Source organism: Bos mutus, chromosome 17, assembly GCF_027580195.1.
Source record: "Bos mutus isolate GX-2022 chromosome 17, NWIPB_WYAK_1.1, whole genome shotgun sequence".
Classification (NCBI taxonomy): domain Eukaryota; kingdom Metazoa; phylum Chordata; class Mammalia; order Artiodactyla; family Bovidae; genus Bos; species Bos mutus.
This window is the reverse complement of record NC_091633.1, coordinates 71,813,102-71,838,398: the sequence shown is the minus strand read 5'-3', so window position 1 is coordinate 71,838,398 and position 25,297 is coordinate 71,813,102. Positions and strand designations below refer to the sequence as shown.

Genomic DNA, 25,297 nt, shown 5'->3' with positions numbered 1-25,297 from the left:
TGGCATCTGGTCCCATCACTTCATGAGAAATAGATGGGGAAACAGTGGAAACAGCGTCAGACTTTATTTTTCTGGGCTCCAAAATCACTACAGATGGTGACTGCAGCCATAAAATTAAAAGATGCTTACTCCTTGGAAGGAAAGTTATGACCAACCTAGATAGCATATTGAAAAGCAGAGACATTACTTGGCCAACAAAGGTCCATATAGTCAAGGCTATGGTTTTTCCTGTGGTCATGTATGGTTGTGAGAGTTGGACTGTGAAGAAAGCTGAGTACCAAAGAATTGATGCTTTTGAACTGTGGTATTGGAGAAGACTCTTGCGAGTCCCTTGGACTGCAAGGAGATCCAACCAGTCCATTCTGAAGGAGATCAGCCCTGGGATTTCTTTGGAAAGAATGATGCTGAAGCTGAAACTCCAGTACTTTGGCCACCTCATGCGAAGAGTTGACTCATTGGAAAAGACTGATGCTGGGAGGGATTTGGGGCAGGAGGAGAAGGGGACGACAGAGGATGAGATGGCTGGATGGCATCACTGACTCGATGGACGTGAGTCTGGGTGAACTCCAGGAGTTGGTGATGGACAGGGAGGCCTGGCGTGCTGCTATTCATGGGGTCACAAAGAGTCGGACACGACTGAGCGACTGAACTGAACTGAACTGAATGTTGTAAGTAGGACTCTTAAGTCAGGGATAATAACCGACTTAGTATTACTGAGCACTTCCTGTATTCCAGATACTGTGTAAAGGGCTTACATACATAGTCACATTTATTGTCACAAACTGTTATAATAAGTACTGGATAAAATTTTGAGAAATAAATTATCTAAGAGCACACTGCTAATTAGTGGCAAAGCTTGGTAGGTCTCACCCCATGGCATATGCTCTTAATCCTCCCTTAAAAGAGTGCAGCATGTTTAAGCAGAGGGAAAAATAGGCTGCTTCCCAGTTACACCCACAACCTCAGTCACTGGGACTGTGGGTAGTGGTGGTCTGGAGCTAAGCTGGCCAAAGGAATCCTAAATTAGGTTGCGGGTCTGGGCCTTTATACTCCCCCTGGGAAGAAAAATGCTTCATGGGAAAATGGCTTTACCCATACTCGGTTACTGAAGGCCTGCTTCAGTCCTGAAGAGACACACAGCATCTACCCCAGGATACCACGGGCCTCCTGAAGACAGAGCTCTGAGCACGCAAGGGACAGATCCCATTTCTATCCATTTGATATGACTTTTCTGTCGTGATACTTTACAAAGAACGTGGGTGTCAAATACATGGGACAGTTAGATGAATGGGTTGAGGGATTTCCTAAAGCAGATTGCACCTGGCCTGTTAGGCATGAGAGTCAGTCTGATCACAGCCATGAGAAGCGACAGCGTCCCGTTTGCACAAAGTCCTGCATAGAAAGTGCCTTAAACGAGAGCAAGTAGTGCCCTTGTGCAAATTTTAAAAGGCTCTCTTAAGCGAAAGCTTAATTTCGTGGATTACCCCCCATCCGTGCACACCTCTGCATCCCCGTAGGGGCGAGGCGGCCGACCCTGGCAGCAAAACCAACTGCTGCGCGTTGTCTCTTCTAAACCTCCGACTCTTGGCTTTCCGTCCTCAAACAGGAATCGCGCTGCATTTGGAGTTCCCCATTTCCCACGTACAAACAGGGGTTCTCAAAGGACGCTGGGGTTGGGACGAGAAAGAGGTCTAAACTTTCGGCGCAACAGCGTTAAAGGGGCGCCAGTGAATACAGCTCATAGTAAAGATTTCAGGGCCGGTGCGCCTGCAAACTCCCCGAGTTCGCATGCTCCTGGAAGGGGTCGCGTGTGCTGGGCGGGGCTGAGGTTGCTAGGCGACGTCTCAAGGCCCTGCGTCAGCCTAGCCCGGCTGGCGGACCAGCTACTGGCCGGACGCCTAGCTCTCACGATCCTCACTCCATCTGAGCAGCCAATGGCCGCGCTTCCAGTTCCGCGTTCTCATGAGTCACACGATGCCGGCAGATGCGTAGGCCAATCACGGCTCTCAGAAGGCGGAACGCAGCCAATGCAAGCCAATACCAGCGGAGGAGCCGGTCGACCCCCGAGTGGTAGCGCCTAGCGCAGCTCTGGAGGCGGCGGCTGCAGTGGGTGGCGCGCAAGGTGAGGGACTGGGGTGGAGTGGCCTCGGTTGGCTCCCGCGTGTAGAGGCCGGGACGGACGGCCTGGCGGCAGGTATGGGTGAAAACGAGTGAAATCTCTTAATGTCGGAACCAGGCAGTGGTCACAGCACAGAGTGACCAGAATTCTACAAAAGGAAGAAGCAAGATCTGTTTGTATGCGCGGCGGGGCGCGCGGGTGGGAAGGGCGCCCTGGGAGGGTTCTAAAGGATGAATAGCAATTGGGCAGAGGACTATACCAGCAAGAGATGCTATTTCGTGGCCAGAGAGGCCCGAAGCGGAGGACAGTCAGAGGCCTTGGTGCGTCAATACGGAGTGTGAGAGTAAAGGAGAGCAGAGGCCCAGGTGTTTCATCTTGTGGGGAGGCGCTCCCTCACACTGTAAGGGTCTAAAGAAGGGCTGAACCCTGTCTGCTGTTCGCATGAATGCTGGCGTCGTGTTTTAGAGGGAGGGTTTAAGAAGGGCACACATGGAGGTGCCAGGCGTCCGGGCCGGGCAAAGGCCAGGCACTGCTGGCAGGTCTCAGAGACAGGGAAACTTCAAAGTTTCTGGGAGGGGGGGAGGGGCGGTGATACACAGACAACTACATTTCTTTTTTTCTGAGTCTGCCTCAAGTCAATCCAGTTGTGCAAGGATGAAAAAAAGAAAGAAAATTCGCTCGTTATTTCCCCTCTCCTCTCTTCCTTAGTACCTATTTTTTGCTTTTGTTCGGTTGGCAGTAGTGTATCCGTTTCCCTCCCTTAAATCTAGAGAGTAAAGTCCTGAGTGTTAATTCAACCAGTTGTTTCTAAGTTGGGAAGTGCTATCCAGGCAGCAGAGATAGAGATCCGGAATATTCTGCCCTAGATGACTAGGTAGTGGCATCAGTTCACAAAGTTAAAGTAGGCGGGAGGGAGTATGTAGGCAGGGTTGCAAGGAGTAGGGACCGAATTTTGGGACATGTTGACTTTGCCATGCCTCCAAACTGCCTACATTGGAGATGGCCAGTATACTTTTGGATAATCAGAACCTGGGGTTTTAGAGAGAGAGAGAGGATATCAGCATATTCTCACAACAGGGAGTAGATATGATCACTCCTGACAATCTAGAATAGTTGGAAGGAGTAAATCAAGCATCTCTGGGAAACTGTTCAGCCTCAATTCTTGAGCCTTTCTTTCTCAAAAGCTGTACCACAGACATACTAAATGGGAAACTGCTGTATCCTTTCTTATCTCCTGGTTGAGTCTCTAGAACTGATATTTCTTCTACTCAAAACCACCCATCGACCCCATCCAGCCTACTTTACTCTCTTTTAATCTAGTTAAATTAGATTTAACTGCCTTCCCTCCACACTCCAGGTTTGAGTTTACATGCCTCTTTCTCTAGGATCTGTTCCCTGGGCCTCTCTGTTTTATATTTCCAACCTCTTATTGTTCTTATCACAGATGTTGTGACAGTCTTGTTACTTCTTTGTATTCCTCCCTAGATTTTATGATTTGAATAAATCATATTTATTTTATGATTTGAATAAATCATATTTATTTTATCATTTGAATAAATCATATTTATTTATCAAGGGTGAGAGCAGCAGGAAGTGCAGTCGCCACAAATAGTACCACATGTTAGTTAAATCAGAGTGAATACATGTGAATCCCAAGAAGCGAGAAAGGCAGATATATCAAGATGAGAAGTATCAAATTTTCCATAAGGGCCAGATAAAATAAACTCCAAAATATTTTTGTTGGTTCTGGCAGCTGGGAAACTTAATGATTTTATTTAGTAAGAATAAATTCAGTGCATTGATTAGAATACAAAACTGATTTTAATTGCTAGAGAATGGATGTGAAATCTGAAAATGAAGACAGCCTATATGGAATACTCTTTCAGGAGGCTTGGGTGAACTTTGAGAATTATTCCCCTGTTACTGTACTATTTATTGTGTGCTTTATTATTTAGGATCACAGTATGATACAATGGATGAGAGCACAGACTCCCCCACTTAGTGTTTTGTAATTTGGGAAAGTTACTTAATCTTTCTAAACCTCAGTTTTTGTCTGTAAAATGAAAATAATAAAAGTGCCTACCTTGAAGCTGTGGTAAGGAGTAAAGTCTATACTATAGAGAGAGCATGTGACACTCTTAGAAGTTACTGGTGTATATAAAGCGCTTAATAATTGTTAGCTTCTTTTAGCTTATGTGTCACCTCAACATAAGTACTTCACATGTATCATTTCTTGGGCTCTTTAGAAGAACTATAATTGTTATTCCTTATTTTTTCAACTTTATTGAGGTTCTGTTAGCAAAATGTACATTGTGGTAATTTGATATACATATACATCATGAAAAGATTCCCATCATCTACTTATTGTTATTGTTCTTTACATTTTGCAAATAATAAAACTGAGGCTTAGAGAAATTACTTAACTTGCTCAGGGTCTCACAGCTAGTAAGTGGTGTTGATTCAACATTAGATTTGGAATCTGCCTGCAATGGAGGAGACCCAGGTTTGATCCCTGGGTTGGGAAGATCCCCTAGAGAAGGGAATGACTGCCCACTCCAGGATTCTTGCTTAGAGAATTCCATGGACAGAGGATCCTGGCACACTACAGTCCATGTGATCACAAAGAATCAGACATGACTGAGAGACTAACACTTTCACAGTTTCATATATTATGCATTCAAGACATACCTAACTTTATTTTTTTTTATATTTCTAGGCTATGCAGTTTATCTGTGAGTTTTTTTCAAATTGTCACAAATCTCCCCAAGTTTTTCCAATTTGTTTTTTGAAAAAAACCTAAGTCTAAGTGGACCTGCCTGCACAGTTCAAAGCTGTGTTATTGAAGGGTTGGCCATAGTTGAGTGGGTTATGGGGTGGTGCACAAGGACAAAGGAGCATTTTAAACAATATTAAGAATGCTTTTGAGGCTTAATATATTTATTTTTAGAGTGGCCCATCATAATTTATAAACTAGGGACAGCAGTAAATATTTTTAGGAAAGTGACATTCTTCATAAGTTTCTCTGTTTTTTGATTTGGTGACCTATTAAGGTTATTTATAAGTAAAACATACTCATGAAAAAATTAAAATTATAAGAGGTATAAAATGGAAAGTAAATTGTTTTCTCCTCTTCATAACCCCTCCCTACCATGTATGCATATGCATTTTCTGTACATTTTCTGTTTGTGTGTTTCTCCTATGTATATATGTGTAAAGTGCATAGATAAAGACATAACCTTTTCACAAAAACATAGGTGAGGCTCTTCCTATACATTCTGCAACTTGCTATTTCACTTAGATGTCTTTCCATGTAGAATATGTAGATCTTCCTCCTAGGTGGCAGTGTCTTGGGAAGGACCTGATAGAATTTATTTAATTCATTTCTTGTTGATGGCCCTAACATCTTGCTGTATTTTCCTTTGTTTTTGCTATTGTGAGCAATGCTTCCTTCAGTCTTAGTGTGCTCATCTTTGTGTACTTAAGTGAGAAAACTGCTGGATCAAAAGGTGTATTCATTTTGAATTGTAATAAATACTGTGGTTTTTTTCCTTAAAGAATAAACTAATCCTCCCATCAACAATGTACAGTGGTGCTGGTTTCCCCAAACTGTTACTGCTAAGGCGCAGTGTGAAACTAAATTTTTGTTTTAGGATGCATTTCCTATTTGAGTCGAACCGAGCTGTTTATTTGCTTAGTATTTGTATGTATTTTTCTGTGAACTTTCTGTGAGTAGTCTGTCATTTTCTATTGGGTTTTTAGGCTTTTTCTAAAGCACTCATTGTAGCCTCTGTCATAATTCTTGGAAATATTTTTTCCAGTTTGTTGTTTGATCTTTGACTTTATTTATGGTTGTCTTTGTATTCCCAGTTATAAATATTTAGTATTTATGTAGTCATATTTGGCAGACTTTTTCTAAAGAAGTTCTTAAGTGATACTTTTCAACCCAGCTATTGCTCTTTGAAATTACAAGTGTTTCCTGGGAGACCACACTGATAAATCTCCTTAAAGATGGCTTGAAGTTTCTTATCCACTATTCTTTAGATGCTGCTGTTGAACGTTAACATGTGGCTTTTAAATCCTATCTACAAATGGAGGCGGTGATGACATCCTGTAGACTGGTGTTTTTAATCATGGGGTTAGGATGACCTGAGAGATTGGCACTCCTTTAGCAATTTAAAAATTAATCAGAAGCATTTTAAAAACTGTTATCTTATACTTTTGTTGTTTAGCTTGCTTATTTACTTATTTATTTATATTTACAGAATAATAAGGCTGTCTGCAAAGATTTGAAAAATGGCAACAAATGAAAGTATCAGCGTCTTTAGTTCAGCATCCTTGGCTGTGGAATATGTAGATTCACTTTTGCCTGACAATCCTCTGCAGGAACCATTTAAAAATGCTTGGAACTATATGTTGAATAATTATACAAAGTTCCAGATTGCAACGTGGGGATCTCTCATAGTTCATGAGGTCCTTTATTTCTTGTTCTGTTTACCTGGATTTTTGTTTCAATTTATACCTTACATGAAAAAGTATAAAATTCAAAAGGTGAGTATAATGGACTTACATTGGAATATTATCATTAGTCTTGTTGAATATTTTTAAAGTAAATATAATTTGTAACTGAAAATAGACTGTACCTCAGGGCTGTCCAATAGACATGTAATGAAGTCACATACATAACCCTACTAGAATATATTAAAAAGTAACAAAAGGGGGGGAATCATGTTCACAATGTATTTAGTTTAATCCAGTAAATCTCAATTATATTTCAGTAAGTAATCAAAATTAAAAAGTATTTAATGGGATATATTGTGTTCTTATTCTTACAATAAGCGTTCAAAATTTAGTGTATATTTTACACTCATTTCAGCTCATCTCAGTTAAGACTAGGTGTATTTAAAATGTTCACCACATTTCTAGTTGCTACCATATACACAGCACAACCCTAGGTCATTGCTGATAAGGTTTCAGAAAGAATTGGTTGAATTGTGCCTTCAATAGATGTGATGTTTATCTAATTTGAGTTTATAAGTTTTAATTAAAAGAAATTTTTATTGAGTTATAGTTGATATACAATAAATTAGTTTCAGATGTACAGCATTGCAATTCAGAATTTTTGTACATTATGCTCCACTTAACATTATTATGAAATACTGGCTATATTCCCTATGCTATCCTTTTTTGCTGTGCTTAATCATTCAGTTGTGTCCAACTCTTTGCAACCCCATGGACTGTAGCCTTTGAGGCTCCTCTGTCCATGAGTATTCTCCAGGCAAGAATACTGGAATGGGTTGCCATGCCCTCTTCCAGGGGATCCTCCCAACCCAAAGATCTCCCATATTGCAGGTGGATCCTTTACCATCTGAGCCACCAGGGAAGCTAACAAGGAAAATAACAAATAACAGGGAAGTAACAAGGAAGTAATAGCCTTGTTACTTAACTATTTTATATGTAGTAGTTTGTACTTCTTAATCTCCTACCTCTATCTCACTCCTTCCCTCTTCTCTCTCCCTGCTGGTTGTAACCTCTAGTTTGTTCTCTATATCTGAATCTATGTCTTGTTTTATTCATTCGTTTGGGTTTTTTTCTTACATCTAAGTGATAACATACATATTTGTCTTTCTCTGACTTATTTCACTTAGTATAATACCTTCCAGGTCTATCCACATTGTTGCAAATGGCAAAATTTCATTCTTTTTAATGGCTGAGGAGTCTATTGTGTATATATAACCCATCTTCTTCCACCATTCATCTGTTGGTGGACACTTAGATTGCTTCCATATCTTGACCATTGTAAAGCATGCTGGTATGAATGTATGGTGTGCATGTATCTTTCCTAATTAGTTTTTTTTGTTTTTTTCAGAAATATACCCAGGAGTGGAATTACTGGGTCATAAGATAATTCTATTTTTAGTCTTTTGAGGAACCTGCATACTGTCCACAGTATCTGCACCAGTTTACATTCATGCCAGCTGTATACCAAGGTTCCCTTTTTTTCACATCCTCACCAACATTTGTATTTGTAGTCTTTTGATAATAGCCATTCTGACAGGTGTGAGGTGATATCTCATTGGGATTTTTATTTGCATTTCCTTAATGATTTGTGATGTTGAGTATTTTTTCATGTGTGTATTGGCCATCTGTATGTCTTTGGGAAAATGTCTGTTCAAGTCTTATGCTAATTTTATATCGAATTATATGAGCTATTTTTATGTTTTAGATATTAATCCCTAATCAGTCTTGCAAATTAAATAACTTGCAAATATTTTGTCCCATTCAATAGTTGCCTGTGTTGTCAGGAGTTTCCTTTGCTGTGAAGACATGCTTTAAAGTTTAATTAGGTCCCATTTGTTCATTTTTGCTTTTGTTTCCTTTGCTTTAGGAGACAGATCTAAAAAGGTATTGTTGTGATGTGTTGTCTTCTATGAGTTTTATGGTGTTCCCATACAAATACTAAAATTATTTGTCCCAGTTCTAAAAAAAAAGCCAATGTTGTTTTGATAGGGATTGTATTGACTATACAGATTATCTTGGGTAGTGTGGTCATTTTAATAATAATTCAATTCAATATAACAGTTCTTCCAATCTAAGAACATGATGTATCTTTCCATTTGTGTTATCCCTTTGTGTTTCTTTCATCCGTGTCTTAAGAGTTTTCTGAGTACAGATCATTCATCTCTTTAGGTAGGTTTATTACTAGGTATGGTATTCTTTTTGCTGAGATGGTAAATGGGATTGTTTCCTTAATTTCATTGTTAGTGTATAAAAATCTATTGATAGAGCTCTATATATTAATTTTATATACAACAGCTTTACCAAATTCATTGATAAACTCTGATAGTTTTCTGGTGGTGTTTTTAGGATTTTTCATGTCATCTGCAAACAGTGACAGTTTTACTTCTTCCTTTCCAATTTGGATTCCTTTTGTTTCTTTTCCTTGTCCTATTGTTGTGTCTAAGACTTCCAGTACTATGTTGAATAAAAGTGGGCATCCTTATCTTGTTCCTGATCTTAGAGGAAATGTTTTCAGGTTTTCACCATTGACCTATGTTAGCTGTGGACTTATCATCTGTGGCCTTTATTATGTTGAGCTATGCTCCCTTTATACTCACTTTATGGAGAAGTTCTATCATATGTAAATTGTAATTTTTGAATAAGCTAGAAGGGAATCTTATGGGGATTCGTGAGTATTATTTTGCAGTTCACTACGATTCTTGATGTCTCAACTCTTCAATGTTGTTAATATGTTAAGACTTTGATCAAGACTGTTAAGATTTTGTTTTTATTCCAAATATAGCATGGTATTTCTGCAGCATTCATGTCATCTTCCCCAAAATGATGATGTTCCTAACTTCTCAGTATTTGCTTCAGTACACTAAGTGTTTCTTGAGAGCTTGCATACATGGTACATCTTCTCAGGTTTAAACATAGGGAAAATAATGAACTCTTTTAACTAAAGAGTTTGACACAGTTCTCAGGAAGGAGTCTGTACCATATTGTTAGAGAAAGAAAGAAAGAATTTATCAACACTTGGTAAACCTATAATAGTTTCTAATGCTTACTATTAACTTTTTTCAAAAAGTGATGCCAAACTCAGACTCAGGCACACAGTCCTGATGTAAAGTAGGCATTTTGGGAATGTTCATCTAAAGCAGACTGGTTGCACTCATTGAGTTCATGTCTGATGGCAGTCAATACACACATCCTCTGTAATCAGTCTCTTCACTTCGTAGCCTCTCCTGGTGAGTCTCAACTTTAAGCAACTATTAACATTGATCCTTTCTGGGGATACTGCATGGGGCCAGCTGCTTATAGACTCAGGTCAAAGGAGGGAAGAACAAAGAGTAAAGGGAGGAATTAAAAGGGCTGTGGCCTAAAGAAGAGTATCCTGTTACTGTATATAAAGGACACAACATTTCCAAAATGATTTTTATAAAAAGGCCTGCTTTGAAAGGCAGAATTGTGTTTGAGTGTCTTAAGTTCTCATGCATGTTTGGAATTCTCATGCATGTTTGGAATTTGGAGTGCAGTGGGTCACCCACTGCATTATTTATGGGGCTGATTGGTTGGTTGTATGACTGACTGTCCAGGCCAAACTATCCCTCTCTGCCTTCTGCCCTCTACAGTTGACTCACTGGTCAGAGGTGGTAACTTTTTCAGAGAGAAAGGCCTGTTTCAGTTAAGATTTTATGAAGACTCCAGAGAAAAATGTGACAAAAGAAAGGACAAGCAATAATCTAGTTTACAACTAGTTACTTATAAACAGATCGAAAGCCTTCAAGTCTGTGCTTAGCATATGTTTCTTGAGTTTTGCAACCATTAAAGTCCCTGCTTTGAGATTTTTTAATAATAAAATTAACTGAAGATTAATCAATACAAGTTTTCACAATATAAAGGGATTTAAAAACAAGCCAATAAGTCAGTATAAGTTAATTACAGAGTTATGCATTTTGAAGGCAGATACCCTGAAACACTGACACTGGTGGAACAACACCAAAAATTCTGCTTTGAAATAGAATAGACAGTTAATGTACATGCTTGCTAGGGGGAAGGGTGATATTCACTTCTGTGAAAGTAAAGAAATGGACCTTGCAGGATTTTTTTTTTATTTATGTCATACATCTTAATAATTCTCTAGGAACTTTCCTCAAGGATTTATACATTAAAAACATTCTTTCTGAAATCTATGACCCTCGTAAATAGTAAACCATGTGATTCCTTTGTAGTTATAACTGACATCAGTGTTAGATTCTAGCCAAGGTATCACCAGTTACTTAAACATAGTTCTTTGGGGAAAAGAGTGGCTTTTCCCACCCAAGCCAGAATCTTTCATTTATTTTGTCCCCAGTCACAGACTGGAAGTTCAGAGGAGAAAGGTCAGATCATGCTCAGAGCAGAAATAGACAATTATAAAGTAATCTTGCCTAATTCCTTCATTTTATTGTTGAGACTGAGATATGAGCTTCACAGAGACCCTGAGGTTAGAATCAACTCTGATTACCAGTTGAACTCTTCCTTTTTTGTCAGGGAAGGAAGCTCTTCTAAAGAATTTCAGGAACAATACTGGAACCCTAGATTTTAGTTAGTCACAAGTTCTGCTAATAACTGCCTGTGTGATCTGGGCAAGATGGTTGACCTCTGGGCCTCTGCTGAGGTCAGTGGTTTCCATTGCAGATTTCTGAATTTAGGAGTAAGGACATTTAAAAGAGCAATGACTATTTATTATTTACTATCTTTTTGTAAAGCCAAAAGCACTTCTTAACTAAGTACAGCCCTTTGAATTGAATACATATTCACTTTTCTTTATGGCTTGCTGAGCAAGTTGATAATCCTGATGGGGTTTTGTGAACATTTCTCTACATTGATCACTTCCTCATTTGACTTTAATCTGTGAACTTCATCTGTTCCCATTCTTTGAGAACCACCGGACACATTTGTTTCTGGAGTTCTTTCAGCTCAGAGAGTTTCTAATTCTGTCAATGTGTATGAAGAAAAATGCACTTATTTCTGGGAATGAAAACCACTGAATGGTGTTGCCTGCCTGTGTAGTAAGGCTTTCAATGCTGTGTGTATAGCTCCCTCAGCATTTGGGAGAACTCAGCTGTGATTGTAGCATGACACACGTCTTCATCTCTGGAATTCCTGATAAAAGTAAATGATCCGTGGGCAGCAAAAACAAGACTTACTTATTCTGTAGTGTTGCTTAAAGATCATTCGGACCATTATGCCTGGGCCTGAGTTTTGACAATTTCTTCATGTGTTTATAGTAGTGATAATAGTTGTCAAGAATTTAGAATATTGGGAGTGAGTGTTATAGTTCCTGGGCCTTAGTTACTGTAACTTAGCAATTATAATACAGAATCTACATAACATAAGATTAATTAAATAACATAAATTCCAGGTCCCATATAGACTTTAGAGAAAAATCTAAGAATTTACTTTTAGTTTTCAGGTGAAACTTCTGATAGCAGAGGCTAATACTAAACGTTTTAATTTTTTCTCCTCTCCATAGGATAAACCAGAAACATGGGAAAACCAATGGAAATGTTTTAAAGTGCTTCTCTTTAATCACTTTTGTATCCAGCTTCCGTTGATTTGTGGAACTTATTATTTTACAGAGTATTTCAGTATTCCCTATGATTGGGAAACAATGCCAAGATGGTATGTAGATAAAGATTTGATTTTTATACTCAGTTATGGTTTATCATCCAATTAAAATATCCTTAGTATTACCTTCTTTCTTCATTTGGTTAATGTTTGCTCTTAACTTTGAAGTAAATAAAATATAGAAAACTATAGTAGAAACTTGAAATGTTCCCATTTTTATGTGTTTCTATATTTTAATATCTTTATTGGAGGGTGAGTTTCTTACATCAGAAGTTTCCATGGCATCCTTTATATGATTATGTACAGGATACAGGGGCTTATAGCAAGAAAAAATACATTTTAAGTCTAAAATGAATGAAAAAAATGAGTGAGGGTAAAGTTTATAAAAATTGTGTCCATATAGACACACACACACACACACACACATATATATATGTATGTATATTATCTGAACATATTTATGTTCAAATAATTTTTGTATTCTAGCTTTCTGTTCTGATGAAACCTGAATACAGAATACAGATGTACAATATATAGATATGTGCTTTTCCTATTACTCTATATGCAACATATAAGAGAATTTGTGTATTTGTTCCTATATAAATAAAATACTTTTGCCCATTGCACTTACATGCTTCTCTTTGGCAGAAGAAAGTGATTTTACTATTATGAGTAGTAAGTCCTTTATCAGTGTTACTCTTTGCCTAGAAATTTTGAGTTTTCTTTCTTAGCTCTGATTTTATAACTTTTTTTTTTTAATAATAGAATTAGAATTGGTATGGTGGTCAGCCTCTTTAACCCTTCTTCAGGTGGTATCATATATCTAGCTTGTATCTATATGTATTGTTTTGAGAATTTGTTGATCAATATAACCAGTTAAGTCAAGATAGTATTTGATTTTATGCAGTGTCCAGCAGTGATCCTAGGTAAAAGTCTAGATTGTTTTAGTAAGTTATTTTATCCTCATTACAGTATTTTCATCTTAAAGGTACATGCTTTTGGCAAGATGTTTTGGCTGTGCAGTGATCGAGGATACTTGGCACTATTTCTTGCATAGGCTTTTACATCACAAAAGAATATATAAATACATTCATAAAGTTCATCATGAGTTTCAGGTATGTTCGAATTATATTTAATATATTTTTTACTCTTTGAGGCAAAAATGTTATTTTTTTTAAAGAATCTGAACTTAAAAAAAATTGTCAGTGATGTCTTTATTTCATTTTCCTTTGCATGATTGTTTAGAATACATACACACATAAACATGAACACAAAGCTAGTTCTACAGATTTTTTTCTAGTATCCTGATTTTGTGGTAAATTGAGGCCTGAAAGAAAAATATTCATTTTTGTATTTTGGTTCAGAGCACTGTACTCACACAGCTGGGTACCTGGCAGTTTGATGGAGGCTCTAATGCTGTTATGATTATTTAAGTGGGACCCCAAAACAACAAACCTTGAATTATTAAATTTCTAAAACAATTTTCAACTTAGTTTTAATGCTTTTCCACCTCATTGCTAACTTCTTCCCACAAAACAGGGTTTTGGTTTGTTTTTTTTTTTTTTCAGAACTGCTTTGTTGTTAGCTTTGTCAGATTTGTTACGCTGGTATGTTCTGCATTGATCCTGATTACCTGATATGATAAATCAAATATCCCTATCTTGACAGAACAAATTCAGGTGCATAAACCAAATGTAGAATTCAAGCCAGTTGTTTTAATGCCTTTATCTCAAACCATTAAAATAGATCATATTAAGGACATCCCTAGCCCTTTTAATGTTTGGTAAAAACAGAGAGATATCTTTATTGAGAATTACTGTTAATGTTTATATAGGTATGACTAGATATACAGTTGACCCTTAGTATCTATGGGTTCTGAATCCATGAATTCAACCAACTAAATATGCACATCCTCTGGAAACCCTCATTGAAAATATTTGGGGAAAAAATTTCAGAAAGTTCCTAAAGGCAAAACTTGAACTTGCCTTGAATGGGCAACTATTTACATAACATTTAAATTGTGTTTACAACAGTTACACAATTACATAGCATTTATATTGTATTAGGTCTTGTAAGTAATCTGTAGATGATGTATATGAGAGGATATGCATAGGTTATGTGCAAATACTGCCAAATACTGCCTTTTCATTAAAGTTCGGTGTCCATGGAGGTCCTTGAACCAATCCCTTTAGAATACTGAGGGATGACTGTATTATCATAACATATAGAAGGGATATAGTATTATAAAATGATATGCACAAATAAATTAAAAATACGTATGTATATTAGGGTTCTTCCAAGAATCAATTGGAGATACGTACACGCAGATTTATTTTAAGGAACTGGCTCATGCAGTTGTGGGGGCTGGCAAATCTGAAATCTATAGGGCAGCTAACTGGAAATGCAGGAGAGACTTGATGTTGCAGGCCTGGATCTGAATTTCTATGGGCAACAGGCTGGAAAGCACACAGGTTTTCTGTACTGTAGTCTTGAGCATTCCTTCCTTCCTTGGGAAGCCTCAGTCTTTGCTTCTAAGGCCTTTAGCTGATTGAATGAAGCCCACCTGCATTATGGAGGATCCTCTTTACTGATTTAAGTATTAAATATTGATCACATCTAAAATAGACCTTCACACCAAATCTAGACTGGTGTTTGACCAAGCAACTGGGCACCATGGCCTAGATAAGTTGATGCATAAAATGAACCATCACAATATATTAAGCAATTCTTATTTATTTTAGGCTCCATTTGGAATGGAAGCTGAATATGCACATCCTCTGGAAACCATAATTCTTGGAACTGGATTTTTCATTGGAATCATGCTTTTATGTGATCATGTTATTCTTCTTTGGGCCTGGGTGACTGTTCGTTTGATAGAGACTATTGATGTCCATAGGTAAGGTTTGGTTTCTATTCAGGTAGAAGGTATCATAAAATATCCTTTCTTCATGGTCATACATTGTCTTTCTTATTTTTTTTAATTGAGATGTAATTGACATATTGTGTTTTAGGTATACAGTGTAATGGTTTGATATATATATTGCTGATCCATCTTTATACATTGTTATAATTTTTTGTGTGTGTGTGATGAGAACTTATAAGATTTACTCTCTTTGCAACTTTCAAATTCACAGGACTGTTGACTTCAGCCTTTATGCTCTTCATTACATGCCCAAGGCTTATTCATCTTACAATTGGAAGTTCATACCTTTGACCACTTTCACCCATTTTACACACTCATAGTCATTGTCATAGATTATGTTTTTTAAGTAGACTATAGTAAGAGAAGTTAAACATTGTTAATGTTACTGTTTTTAAGAAAACAGGAGAACATAATCATTGGGACAAATTCAAATAATAGACTTTTTTTTGCTTTCTTGTCTATAACTGTTGTCATTTTTATGGTGAGATTGTATTCATGTATTATTTGGGAAAATGAAACAAAATTTTTGGAAGTGCTGCAAAACTGCTCTCCAAAGGGCCCCTCTTTACATGCCCAGCAGGAGCCTGCAAGAATGCTTTCCCTGCTTCTGATACCTTTTCCAGCCTGGACATTACAGTCTCATTAATCTTGGTTATTAGGAGAGCAGAGAACCTTCAGGGCTGTGATCTGTGTTCCCCAGGGACTGGTGAGGCTGCACGCCTGTGTGCTTGTTGACAACAGTTATTTTCTTCCTTGAATTAGCTTTTATTTCACTTGCCTACTTTTTGTTAGATTATATGTTTTATAACCTATTATGAAAAAAGTGAAAGTGTTAGTCACTCTGTTGTGTCCTACTCTTTGTGACCCCATGATGTGTAGCCCATCAGTCTCCTCAGCCCATGAAATTCTCCAGGCAAGAATACTGAGGGATGGAGTGGGTAGCCATTCCCTTCTCCAGGGAATCTTCCCAACACGGAGATTGAACCCAGGTCTCTCCTGCATTGCAGGCAGATTCTTTACCACCTGAGCCACCAGGGAGACTTATAACATTTTGGTTCACGTGTAAGCTTTGTTCAGTTCAGTTCAGTTTGTTCTCTCAGTCACGTCTGACTCTTTGCAGCCCCATGGACTGCAGCACGCCAGGCTTCTCTGTCCATCACCAACTCCTAGAGCTTGCTCAAACTCATGTCCGTCGAGTCAGTGATGCCGTCCAACCATCTCATCCTCTGTCATCCCCTTCTACCTTCAATCTTTGCCAGCATCAGGGTCTTTTCTAAGGAGTCAGTTCTTGAATCAGGTGGCCAAAGTATTGGAGCTTCAGCATCAGTCCTTCCATTGAATATTCAGGACTAATTTCTTTTAGGATTGACTGGTTTGATCTTGTAGTCTAAAGGATTCTCAAGAGTCTTCTCCAACACCTCAGTTCGAAAGCATCAGTTCTTCAGCGCTCAGCTTCCTTTATGGTCCAACACTCATATCCATACATAACTACTGGAAAAATCATAGCTTTGACTAGGTGGACCTTAGATGGCAAAGTAATGTCTCTGCTTTTTAATATGCCATCTAGGTTTCTCATAGCTTTTCTTCCAAGGAGCAAGCATCTTTTAATTTCATGGTTATTACATGAAATTACAAATTAGGTAACTTTGTTACATATGTTGTAAATATTTTCTCTTCCATCTGTCATTTCAGTTTTAACTCTTGATGGTTCTTTTACGGTACTGAAGTTTTAAATTTTTATATAGTAAAATCTGTCCGTTTTATTTTTTTCTGGCTTTTGGATTTCATGCCTTGATTGAAAAGCAGGTTTAATGTTCCTGAAACACTGTTGAAAGAAATATATTTGTGGTTTTAATAAAAAATTTGGTTAAATAGTATAATTCAGGCCAGCAATTATTTTATTCTTCTGTAATGACCCTTTGGAGAAGGAAATGGCAACCTACTCCAGTGTTTTTGCCTGAAGAATCCCAGGGATGGAGGAGCCTGGTGGGCTGCTGTCTATGGGGTCGCACAGAGTCAGACACGACTAAAGTGACTTAGCAGTAGCAGCAGTCTTAGGCAGAGAAGTGGTAGATGATGTGTCCTTCTTTCTTTCTTTCCATTGCTCCTTTCTATTTCCTTCCTTCTCAGCCTGCTCAAGGGAGGGAAGGATTGGGGTGATTCAGACTGGTATAATTATAGATATCAGATTTTAGACTTGTAGTTAGAAATAAAGACAGGTACTCTAAAAAGAAGTTGCAAACAGTAATCCTCAGATTTAACCTTTGTAATGCTTGGTGCTAATTTTGTACAACTTTTCCTAAAAGACATATGTAGTAGTATGGGTGTTACAAGTTTGGTAAGCAAATTCCTCTAAAAGAGAAAAAATTCATGAAAATCTGTGTCTAAGAATTCATTACTATAATCCTTCCTTCATCTCCTGATTGTAATATCAATATTAAAATATTAATATTACATTAATACTACATTAATATTCTATAAATTGTTCAAGTTTTTCTTTAATTACTGAAAGTGGTTTCTAGAGTATGTACCATTTGCTGTGAACTTTTGTACACATCAGAAATAAGTGACTTAGGTACAGTGGAATGTTATTTGAATGGTTAACAAGCATATTATGGTCAATGAACAAGTTAATTATTGAAGGTGTACTTACTTCCTTAATAATCTTTATCATTTTCATTTCAGTGGTTATGACATTCCTCTCAACCCTTTAAATCTCATTCCTTTCTATGCTGGTTCTCGGCATCATGATTTCCACCACATGAACTTCATTGGAAACTATGCTTCAACATTTACATGGTGGGACAGAATTTTTGGAACAGACTCTCAATTTAATGCCTACAATGAAAAGATGAAGAAAGTTGAGAAAAAGACTGAATAAGCATCTCATATAAACCTTCCGGAAAATATGCATTTCCTGAATTGAAGCTAGTAGCTAACATTGCTTCTGGGGAGCAGAAATACACATATGACTTGGCCACTAAGTGATTAAAAAGACTATTAACAACTTTTAATTAATTTCCTAGTGGGAGCTTTCATATATTTAAATACAGTTTTCCTGAGGAAGCTTTAAGGGCCATTTTGCTAATCTTACAAAAAGGATTTAAGTAACGGAGTATTAATTGAAGTCTTTCCCCAACATTGTACCATGGGCCTGAAGCCAAAATTGGTCTTTAAACCTTTTAAATATATAGTGGCCATTTCAGGAACTCTTGGTAGTGGTGTTGGCCTCCTATTGAACTTACCAAAAAGGTATTTACCTTTTTGGAATTTGAATAAAAATCAAATGCCATGGATTGAACTATACCAGTCTGTACAGTATGAGTGAGTGCCGAATCCCAGAGTAGCCACTGCCAGGAATTTCTTATCTGGAGCTGATCAGTTCGAAATGACTCTTTGGGAAGTCCTTTTTGATTACAATGTACCACTGTTATCTATAAATTAAGGCATTTATGAATTGATGTAAGACTCTTTTAGTCTAAAGGTTTTCAGGTTACTTCAACTTTTTTAAAAAATCGAGCTTTATTTCTGCTATTTCCTCTTTCATTTTTGTATATCAAGTTTTCTTTGTACTTAAAGCAGTGTCCTGAAACTGTGTACTGGCTTGCTGTATTTGCACTTGCAGCTATTGAAATAAATGTGATTTTGTTTGATTATTCCGTTTCCAATTTAAAACATCATTTTTCACCTTTTATTTATTCTTATCAGGAAAAGTATAAAAATCACTAAATTATTGTTTTGTAACAAAAGGAACAATTTTATCTTTTTAAATGCTTCATTTCTTAAACTTTTTGACAGTTTCAACATGTATTTATCAGGCTATTGTGGGAAATTCTGTTGACCTAATAAAATGGAGGATATTGAAATAGCTCATTACTCCACTTAGAAAATATACAGATGGGAGAATAGAGACAAACTTTATGGGGCTGACTTAATTTCAAGTAGGTAGCCCAGTGGAAAAAATCCACCTGCCAGTGCAGGAGACATGGGTTCAATCCCTGGGTTGGAGAGAGCCCCAGGAAAAGGAAATGGCAGCTCATTCCAGTACTCTTGCCTGGGAAATCCCATGGACAGAATAGTGAGGTGGGTTACAGTCCATGGGGTCGCAGAGAGTCACATGACTGAGCACATGTACATGCACCGTTTTTGGTTTTTTTTTTTAATACTTATACAGTAAAGAGGTTCAAATAAGGACTGAGAAAGTTACAGCTGAGACTCTGGCTGTTGTTTGGTTGCTAAGTCATATCCCACTCTGTAACACCATGGACTGTGGCATGCCAGGCTTCCCTGCCCTTCATTATCTCATGGAGTTTGCTCCAATCATGTCCGTTGAGTAAATGATGCCATCCAACCATCTCATTCTCTGTTGCTCCCTTCTCCCGCCTTCAGTCTTTTCCAGCATCAAGGTCTTTTCCAATGAGTCAGCTCTTCACATCATGTGGCCAAAGTATTGGAGCTTCAGCATCAGTCCTTCTAATGAATATTCAGGGTTGGTTTCCTTTAGGATTGACTAGTTTGACCTCGCTGTCCAAGAGACTCACAAGAGTCTTGTCCAACACCACAGTTCAAAAGCATTGTTTCTTTAGCACTCAGCCTTCTTTATGGTTCAACTCTCACATCTATACGTAACTACTGGAAAAACCATAGCCTTGACTAGATGGACCTTTGTCCACAAAGTAATGTCTCTGCTTTCTAATATGCTGTCTTGGTGTGTCATAACTTTATTACCAATGAACAAGCGTCTTAATTTCATGGCTACAGTCACTGTCCAGAGTGACTTTGAAACCCAAGAAAATAAAAGTGTCACTGTTTCCATTGTTTCCCCATGTATTTGCCATGAAGTTGTGGGACTAGATGCCATAATCTTAGTTATTTGAATTAAGTTATTTGAGTTAAGCCAGCCTTTTCACTCACCTCTTTCATCTTCATCAGGAGGCTCTTTAGTTTCTCTTCACTTTCTGCCATTGAATTGGTATTATCTACATATCTGAAGTTGTTGATATTGCTCCCAGAAATCTTAATGCTAGCTTGTGATTCATCCAGCCTGGCACTGCACATGATGTACTCTGCGTGTAAGTTAATAAGTAGAGTAGCAATATACAACCTAATGTACTCCTTTCCCAATTTTGAACCAGTTGGTTGTTCCATGTCCAGTTCTGTTGCTTCTTGACCTGCCTACAGATTTCTCAGGAGGCAGGTCAGGTGGTCTGGTATTCCCATATCTTGAAGAATTTTCCATGGTTTGTTGTGATCCACACAAAGGCTTTGGCATAGTCAATGAAACGGAAGTAGATGTTTTTCTGAAATTCTACTGCTTTTTCTATGATCCAACAGTTGTTGACAGTTTGATCTCTGGTTCTCCCGCCTTTTTTAAAGCCAGTTTGTACATCTGGAAGTTTTCGTTTCACATACTGTTGAAGCCTAGCTTGAAGGATTTTGAGCATTATCTTCCTTGAATGTGAAATGAGTGCAATTGTAGTTTGAACAATCTCTGGCATTGCCCTTCTTTGAGATTGTAATGAAAACTGACCTTTTCCAGTCCTGTGGCCACTGCTGAGTTTTCCAGATTTACTGACATATTGAGTACAACACTTTAAGAGCAATATCTTAGGATTTGAAATAGCTCAGCTGGAATTCAGTCACCCACACTAGCTTTGTTGGTAGTAATGCCCACTTGACTTCACATTCCAGGATGTCCGGCTCTAGATTTGTAGCCACACAATAGCGGTTATCTGGATCATTAAGACCTTTTTTGTACACTTTGGTATATTCGTTCCACCTTGTCTTAATCTCTTCTGCTTCTGTTAGGTCCTTAGCATTTCTACCTTTATCATGCCCCATCTTTGCATGAAATATTCCCTTGGTATCTCAAATTTTCTTGAGATCTCTCATCTTTCCCATTCTATTGTTTTCTTCTGTTTCTTTGCATTGTTCACTTAAGAAGGCTTTCTTATTTTTTTTGTTTGTTTGTTTTGTAGTCTTGTTTATTTTCTTTCATTTTTTTAAAAATTTTATTTTATTTTTAAACTTTACAATATTGTATTGGTTTTGCCAAATATCGAAATGAATCTACCACAGGTATACATGTGTTCCCCATCCTGAACCCTCCTCCCTCCTCCCTCCCCCTACCATCCTCTGGGTCATCCCAGTGCACCAGCCCCAAGCATCCAGTATCGTGCATTGAACCTGGACGGGCGACTCGTTTCATACATGATAGTATACATGTTTCAATGCCATTCTCCCAGATCTTCCCACCCTCTCCCTCTCCCACAGAGTCCATAAGCCTGTTCTATACATCAGTGTCTCTTTTGCTGTCTTGTACACAGGGTTATTGTTACCATCTTTCTAAATTCCATATATATGTGTTAGTATACTGTATTGGTGTTTTTCTTTCTGGCTTACTTCACTCTGTATAATAGGCTCCAGTTTCATCCATCTCGTTAGAATGGATTCAAATGAATTCTTTTTAATGGCTGATTTCTTATCTCTTATTGCTATTCTCTGGAACTCTGCATTCAGTTGGGTCTATCTTTCCCTTTCTCCTTTGCCTTTCACATCTTTTCTCAGCTATTTTTAGCGCTTACTCAGACAACCATTTTGTTCTCTTGCATTTCTTTTTCTTGGGATGGTTCTGGTCACCACCTCCTGTACAATATTACTCACCTCTATCCATAGTTCTTCAGGCAGTCTTTCAGATCTAATCCCTTGAATCTTTTTGTCATTTCCCCCGTATAATTATAAAGGATTTGATGTAGGTTATACCTGAATGGCTTAGTGGATTTCCATATGTTCTTTATTTAAGTCTGAATTTTGCAATAAAGAGTTTATGATCTGAGCCACAGTCAGTACCAGGCCTTGTTTTTGCCCACTGTATAGAACATTTCCATCTTCAGCTGCAAAGAATATAATCGATGTGATTTCAATATTGACCCATCTGGTGATGTCCATGTGTAGAGTCGTCTCTTGTGTTGTTTGAAGAGGGTGTTTGCTATGACCTGTGCATTCTCTGGGCAGAACTCCTGTTAGCCTTTGCCCTGCTTCATTTTGTACTCCAAGGCCAAACTTGCCTGTTACTCCAGGTATCCCTTGACTGTCTACTTTTGCATTTCAATTGCCTATGATGAAAAGAACATCTTCTTTTGGTGTTAGTTCTAGAAGGTCTTGTAGGTCTTCATAGAACCATTTGACTTCAGCTTCTTCAGCATTAGTTGTTGGGGCATAGACTTGGATTACTATATTTGAATGGTTTGCCTTGGAAATGAACCAAGATCATGCTGTTGTTTTTGAGATTGTACCCAAGTAATGCATTTCAGACTCTTTTTAACTATGAGATCTACTTCATCCCTTTTAAGGGATTCTTGCCAATAGTAGTAAATGTAATGTTCATCTGAATTAAATTAGCCCATTCCCATCCATTTTAGTTCACTGATTCCTAAAATGTCGATGTTCACTCTTGTCATCTGCTTGACCACGTCCAGTTTACCTTGATTCATGCCCTAACATTCCAGGTTCCTATGCAATAATCTTTTTTACAGCATTGGACTTTACTTTTTCTTTTCATCAGACTTTATTTTCACCAGACAGACAGGGCATCTTTTCTGCTTTGGCTCAGCCTCTTCATGCTTTCTGGAGCTATTTATCTGCTCCTCCCAGTAGCATAGTAGACACCCACGGACCTGGGGGGTCACTTTCCAACCCTCCTCCAACGTGTATGTGTGTGTGTTTAATAAGTCTATTCTTAACTCTCAAACAACAATTTTGAGGCTGTACCTAAAACTATGCTGTTTAGTTGTAAGGTATCTAAGGGAATTCTTTTATCATGTACTTTCATTCCCTAATACTCTTGGAACACAGGGGTCTGAACTAAGAGTAGAGTGACACCTACTGTTGAAAATGGTGCTAAATATTTTTAAACAACTTACGTTCTAATTATCTTTTCATACTAGATAACTTTTACTGTGAATTGTGCTTGATCTTACTTATTGCTCTGGAATGTAAGTGCCTTTTTTTTTTTTTTTTTCTTCTATTCATATGTGAAGGAATTGTCTCAGAGGTGAAGTTAATCCGGATGTATGGGGCCAGACTTTTAACTTTAGAAACCATGATTGTGGCCACTACATGCACACACTGCAGACTTGCATCTTCTATAAAATCTCAGAAAATGCTTCCCAGAATTTCCCCCTTATGCACAATTTTTTGAGAAGACAGATGCTTTGAAAGGAGAGAAAAAGTTCTAAGCCAGTAGCCATCAGAAAGAAAGACTCATTAATAGGCACTTCAGTACAAATGAATTTTTATATGATTTACTGACCAGACTTCTTTTAAGATTACCTGAATTAAGCTGTCTTTTTTTAGCACTTAATGTGGGATAGAAACAAATAAATATGAAGACTAGAGTACAAAAACAATATGTAGATCTGTCTAGAAAACAAGGGATTCTCTGTTTCCTAGATTTTCTATTTTTAATTTTGCTGAAGTAATAATTTGAAAACTTAAAGTTAATATCATAATTAAAATGAGAGTGTAGGATATGCTTAGTTAGTATCTATAATATTATAATTAATTAATATTTTGAGCTTCCCTAGTAGGTCAGTGATAAAGAATCTGCCTCCAACACAGGAAACCCAGGTTTAATTCCTGGGTAGGGAAGATCCCCTGGAGGAGGACAGGGCAACCCACTCCAGTATTCTTGCCTGGATAATCCCATGGACAGAGGAGCCTGGTGAGCTATAGTCCATAGGGTTGCAAAGAGTCAGACACCACTGAAGTGACTGAGCATGCACACAATTAGTATTTTACTCTCTTGTATATAATCTGGCTAAAGACATTTTAACCTTTGGGAAAGCTTGGATCTGCAATACTTAAAGAAATTCCTATCTCAACTTCTAACTCCTAAACTCACATAAAGCCTAGAGCTTTTAAATTTCCCAAGTTGGAGAAAGACTCTGTTCAAAGTCTTCATGTGTGAATGCACAGAGGGCTGTATGTTTGTCTCTGAGGATTTAGTCCCAATCTATTCTTTGAAAAGATTAAAATCTTCCAGTTAATGTTCAGAAGAGTGAGCTATGCCTTTGGTCAAATAGATGCTGTGGCAAGTGATTGTCAAATGCTGACATTCTCCCGTAAAATCACCAGACTGTGGTAAAATGTCGTAGGACACACTGAGTACTGTTGTGCTCCCCATGTTGAAAGGAAGAGGATGTAAGAGGGTAGAACCCACTATACAAAATGCTACTTTCAAACTATTGAAAAAATAAAAGGGTGGAGTTCACTGTGCAATTGGAGGCTCAGAGCCTAGGCTACTGCTCACAGGAGAATGAACCCAGTACCAGGCAGGACTGAGCTGTGGCCTTGTCCCTTTGCTCCAAGTAACTGATCCACTTGCTGGAAAACCTTTCCCTCTCCTGCTACTCTACACCAATTTCCTCATCCTGAAATGAGGATGATAACGTTTCATAGGGAGTTTGTGAGAATTCATTAAAATGTTACACGTGAGGTACGTGTTGCTGTGTGCAATAAATGTTAGCTATTGTGTTATAAGTTCCCGCCATGTTTTCTAACTGAACCAGCTCCAGCCCCCTCCCACCAGCCCTGACTCCCTCACTGAGGTCTTGTGCTGCTTCAGGGAACAGCAGCCTCCAACCCTCCTCCCTCCTCCCCATTCTGGATCACTAACCTCTGTCTGTCATGCCTCAGCACATTCTGCCTTGGGTTGCTACCTCTTTTAATCCAAAGATTTCTATGTACTTTCATTCTCCTGTAACATTGTTCTTGCTAATCTCTTTCTGAGCCTTTAAGAGGTTCAGTGAGGGTTATTAATAAGGTCAAAGTCATGCAGGTCATGAGTGACTGTGGAGCTGGGACCTTGCTATTCTCCATCTTTCCTCCCATATCCTCTGTACACCTGGCATGATACCTTGTACATGATAGGAGATGAAGAAATGTTCTATTAATTAAAAAAAGTGGAGACTATTGTAATAGGAACTTATAGGATTTGCCAATTATATTGCCATTTAAACAATTCAGAGTGTTTTAAGTAATAAGAGCCAATAGTGGGGGTGCAGGAGGGGAACGAGGGATGTTTGAAGTGCATGACAACACCAGAGCTAGGTGTGGGGCTGCTTGGGCCAGCTGAAGTCTTTGTG

The 25,297-nt window shown here is 38.0% G+C and overlaps 1 protein-coding gene across 3 annotated transcripts; it reads left to right on the top strand.

The window, feature by feature from the left end:
* Positions 1-1,986: 1,986 nt before the first annotated feature.
* Positions 1,987-18,808, top strand: MSMO1 (methylsterol monooxygenase 1). Of its 3 annotated transcripts, none has more exons than XM_014478990.2 (6): positions 1,987-2,122; positions 6,382-6,667; positions 12,135-12,283; positions 13,218-13,344; positions 14,971-15,125; positions 17,838-18,808. In XM_014478990.2, the coding sequence occupies exons 2-6, from the start codon at positions 6,413-6,415 to the stop codon at positions 18,031-18,033; spliced, it is 882 nt and encodes a 293-aa protein (XP_014334476.1). In that variant the 5' UTR covers positions 1,987-2,122; positions 6,382-6,412; the 3' UTR covers positions 18,034-18,808. The 3 variants fall into 3 exon arrangements, with proteins under 3 accessions (XP_014334476.1, XP_005898407.1, XP_070242793.1); XM_005898345.3 differs by having other exon boundaries at positions 2,038-2,194; XM_070386692.1 differs by lacking the exon at positions 1,987-2,122 and adding an exon at positions 2,277-2,295.
* Positions 18,809-25,297: the final 6,489 nt, after the last annotated feature.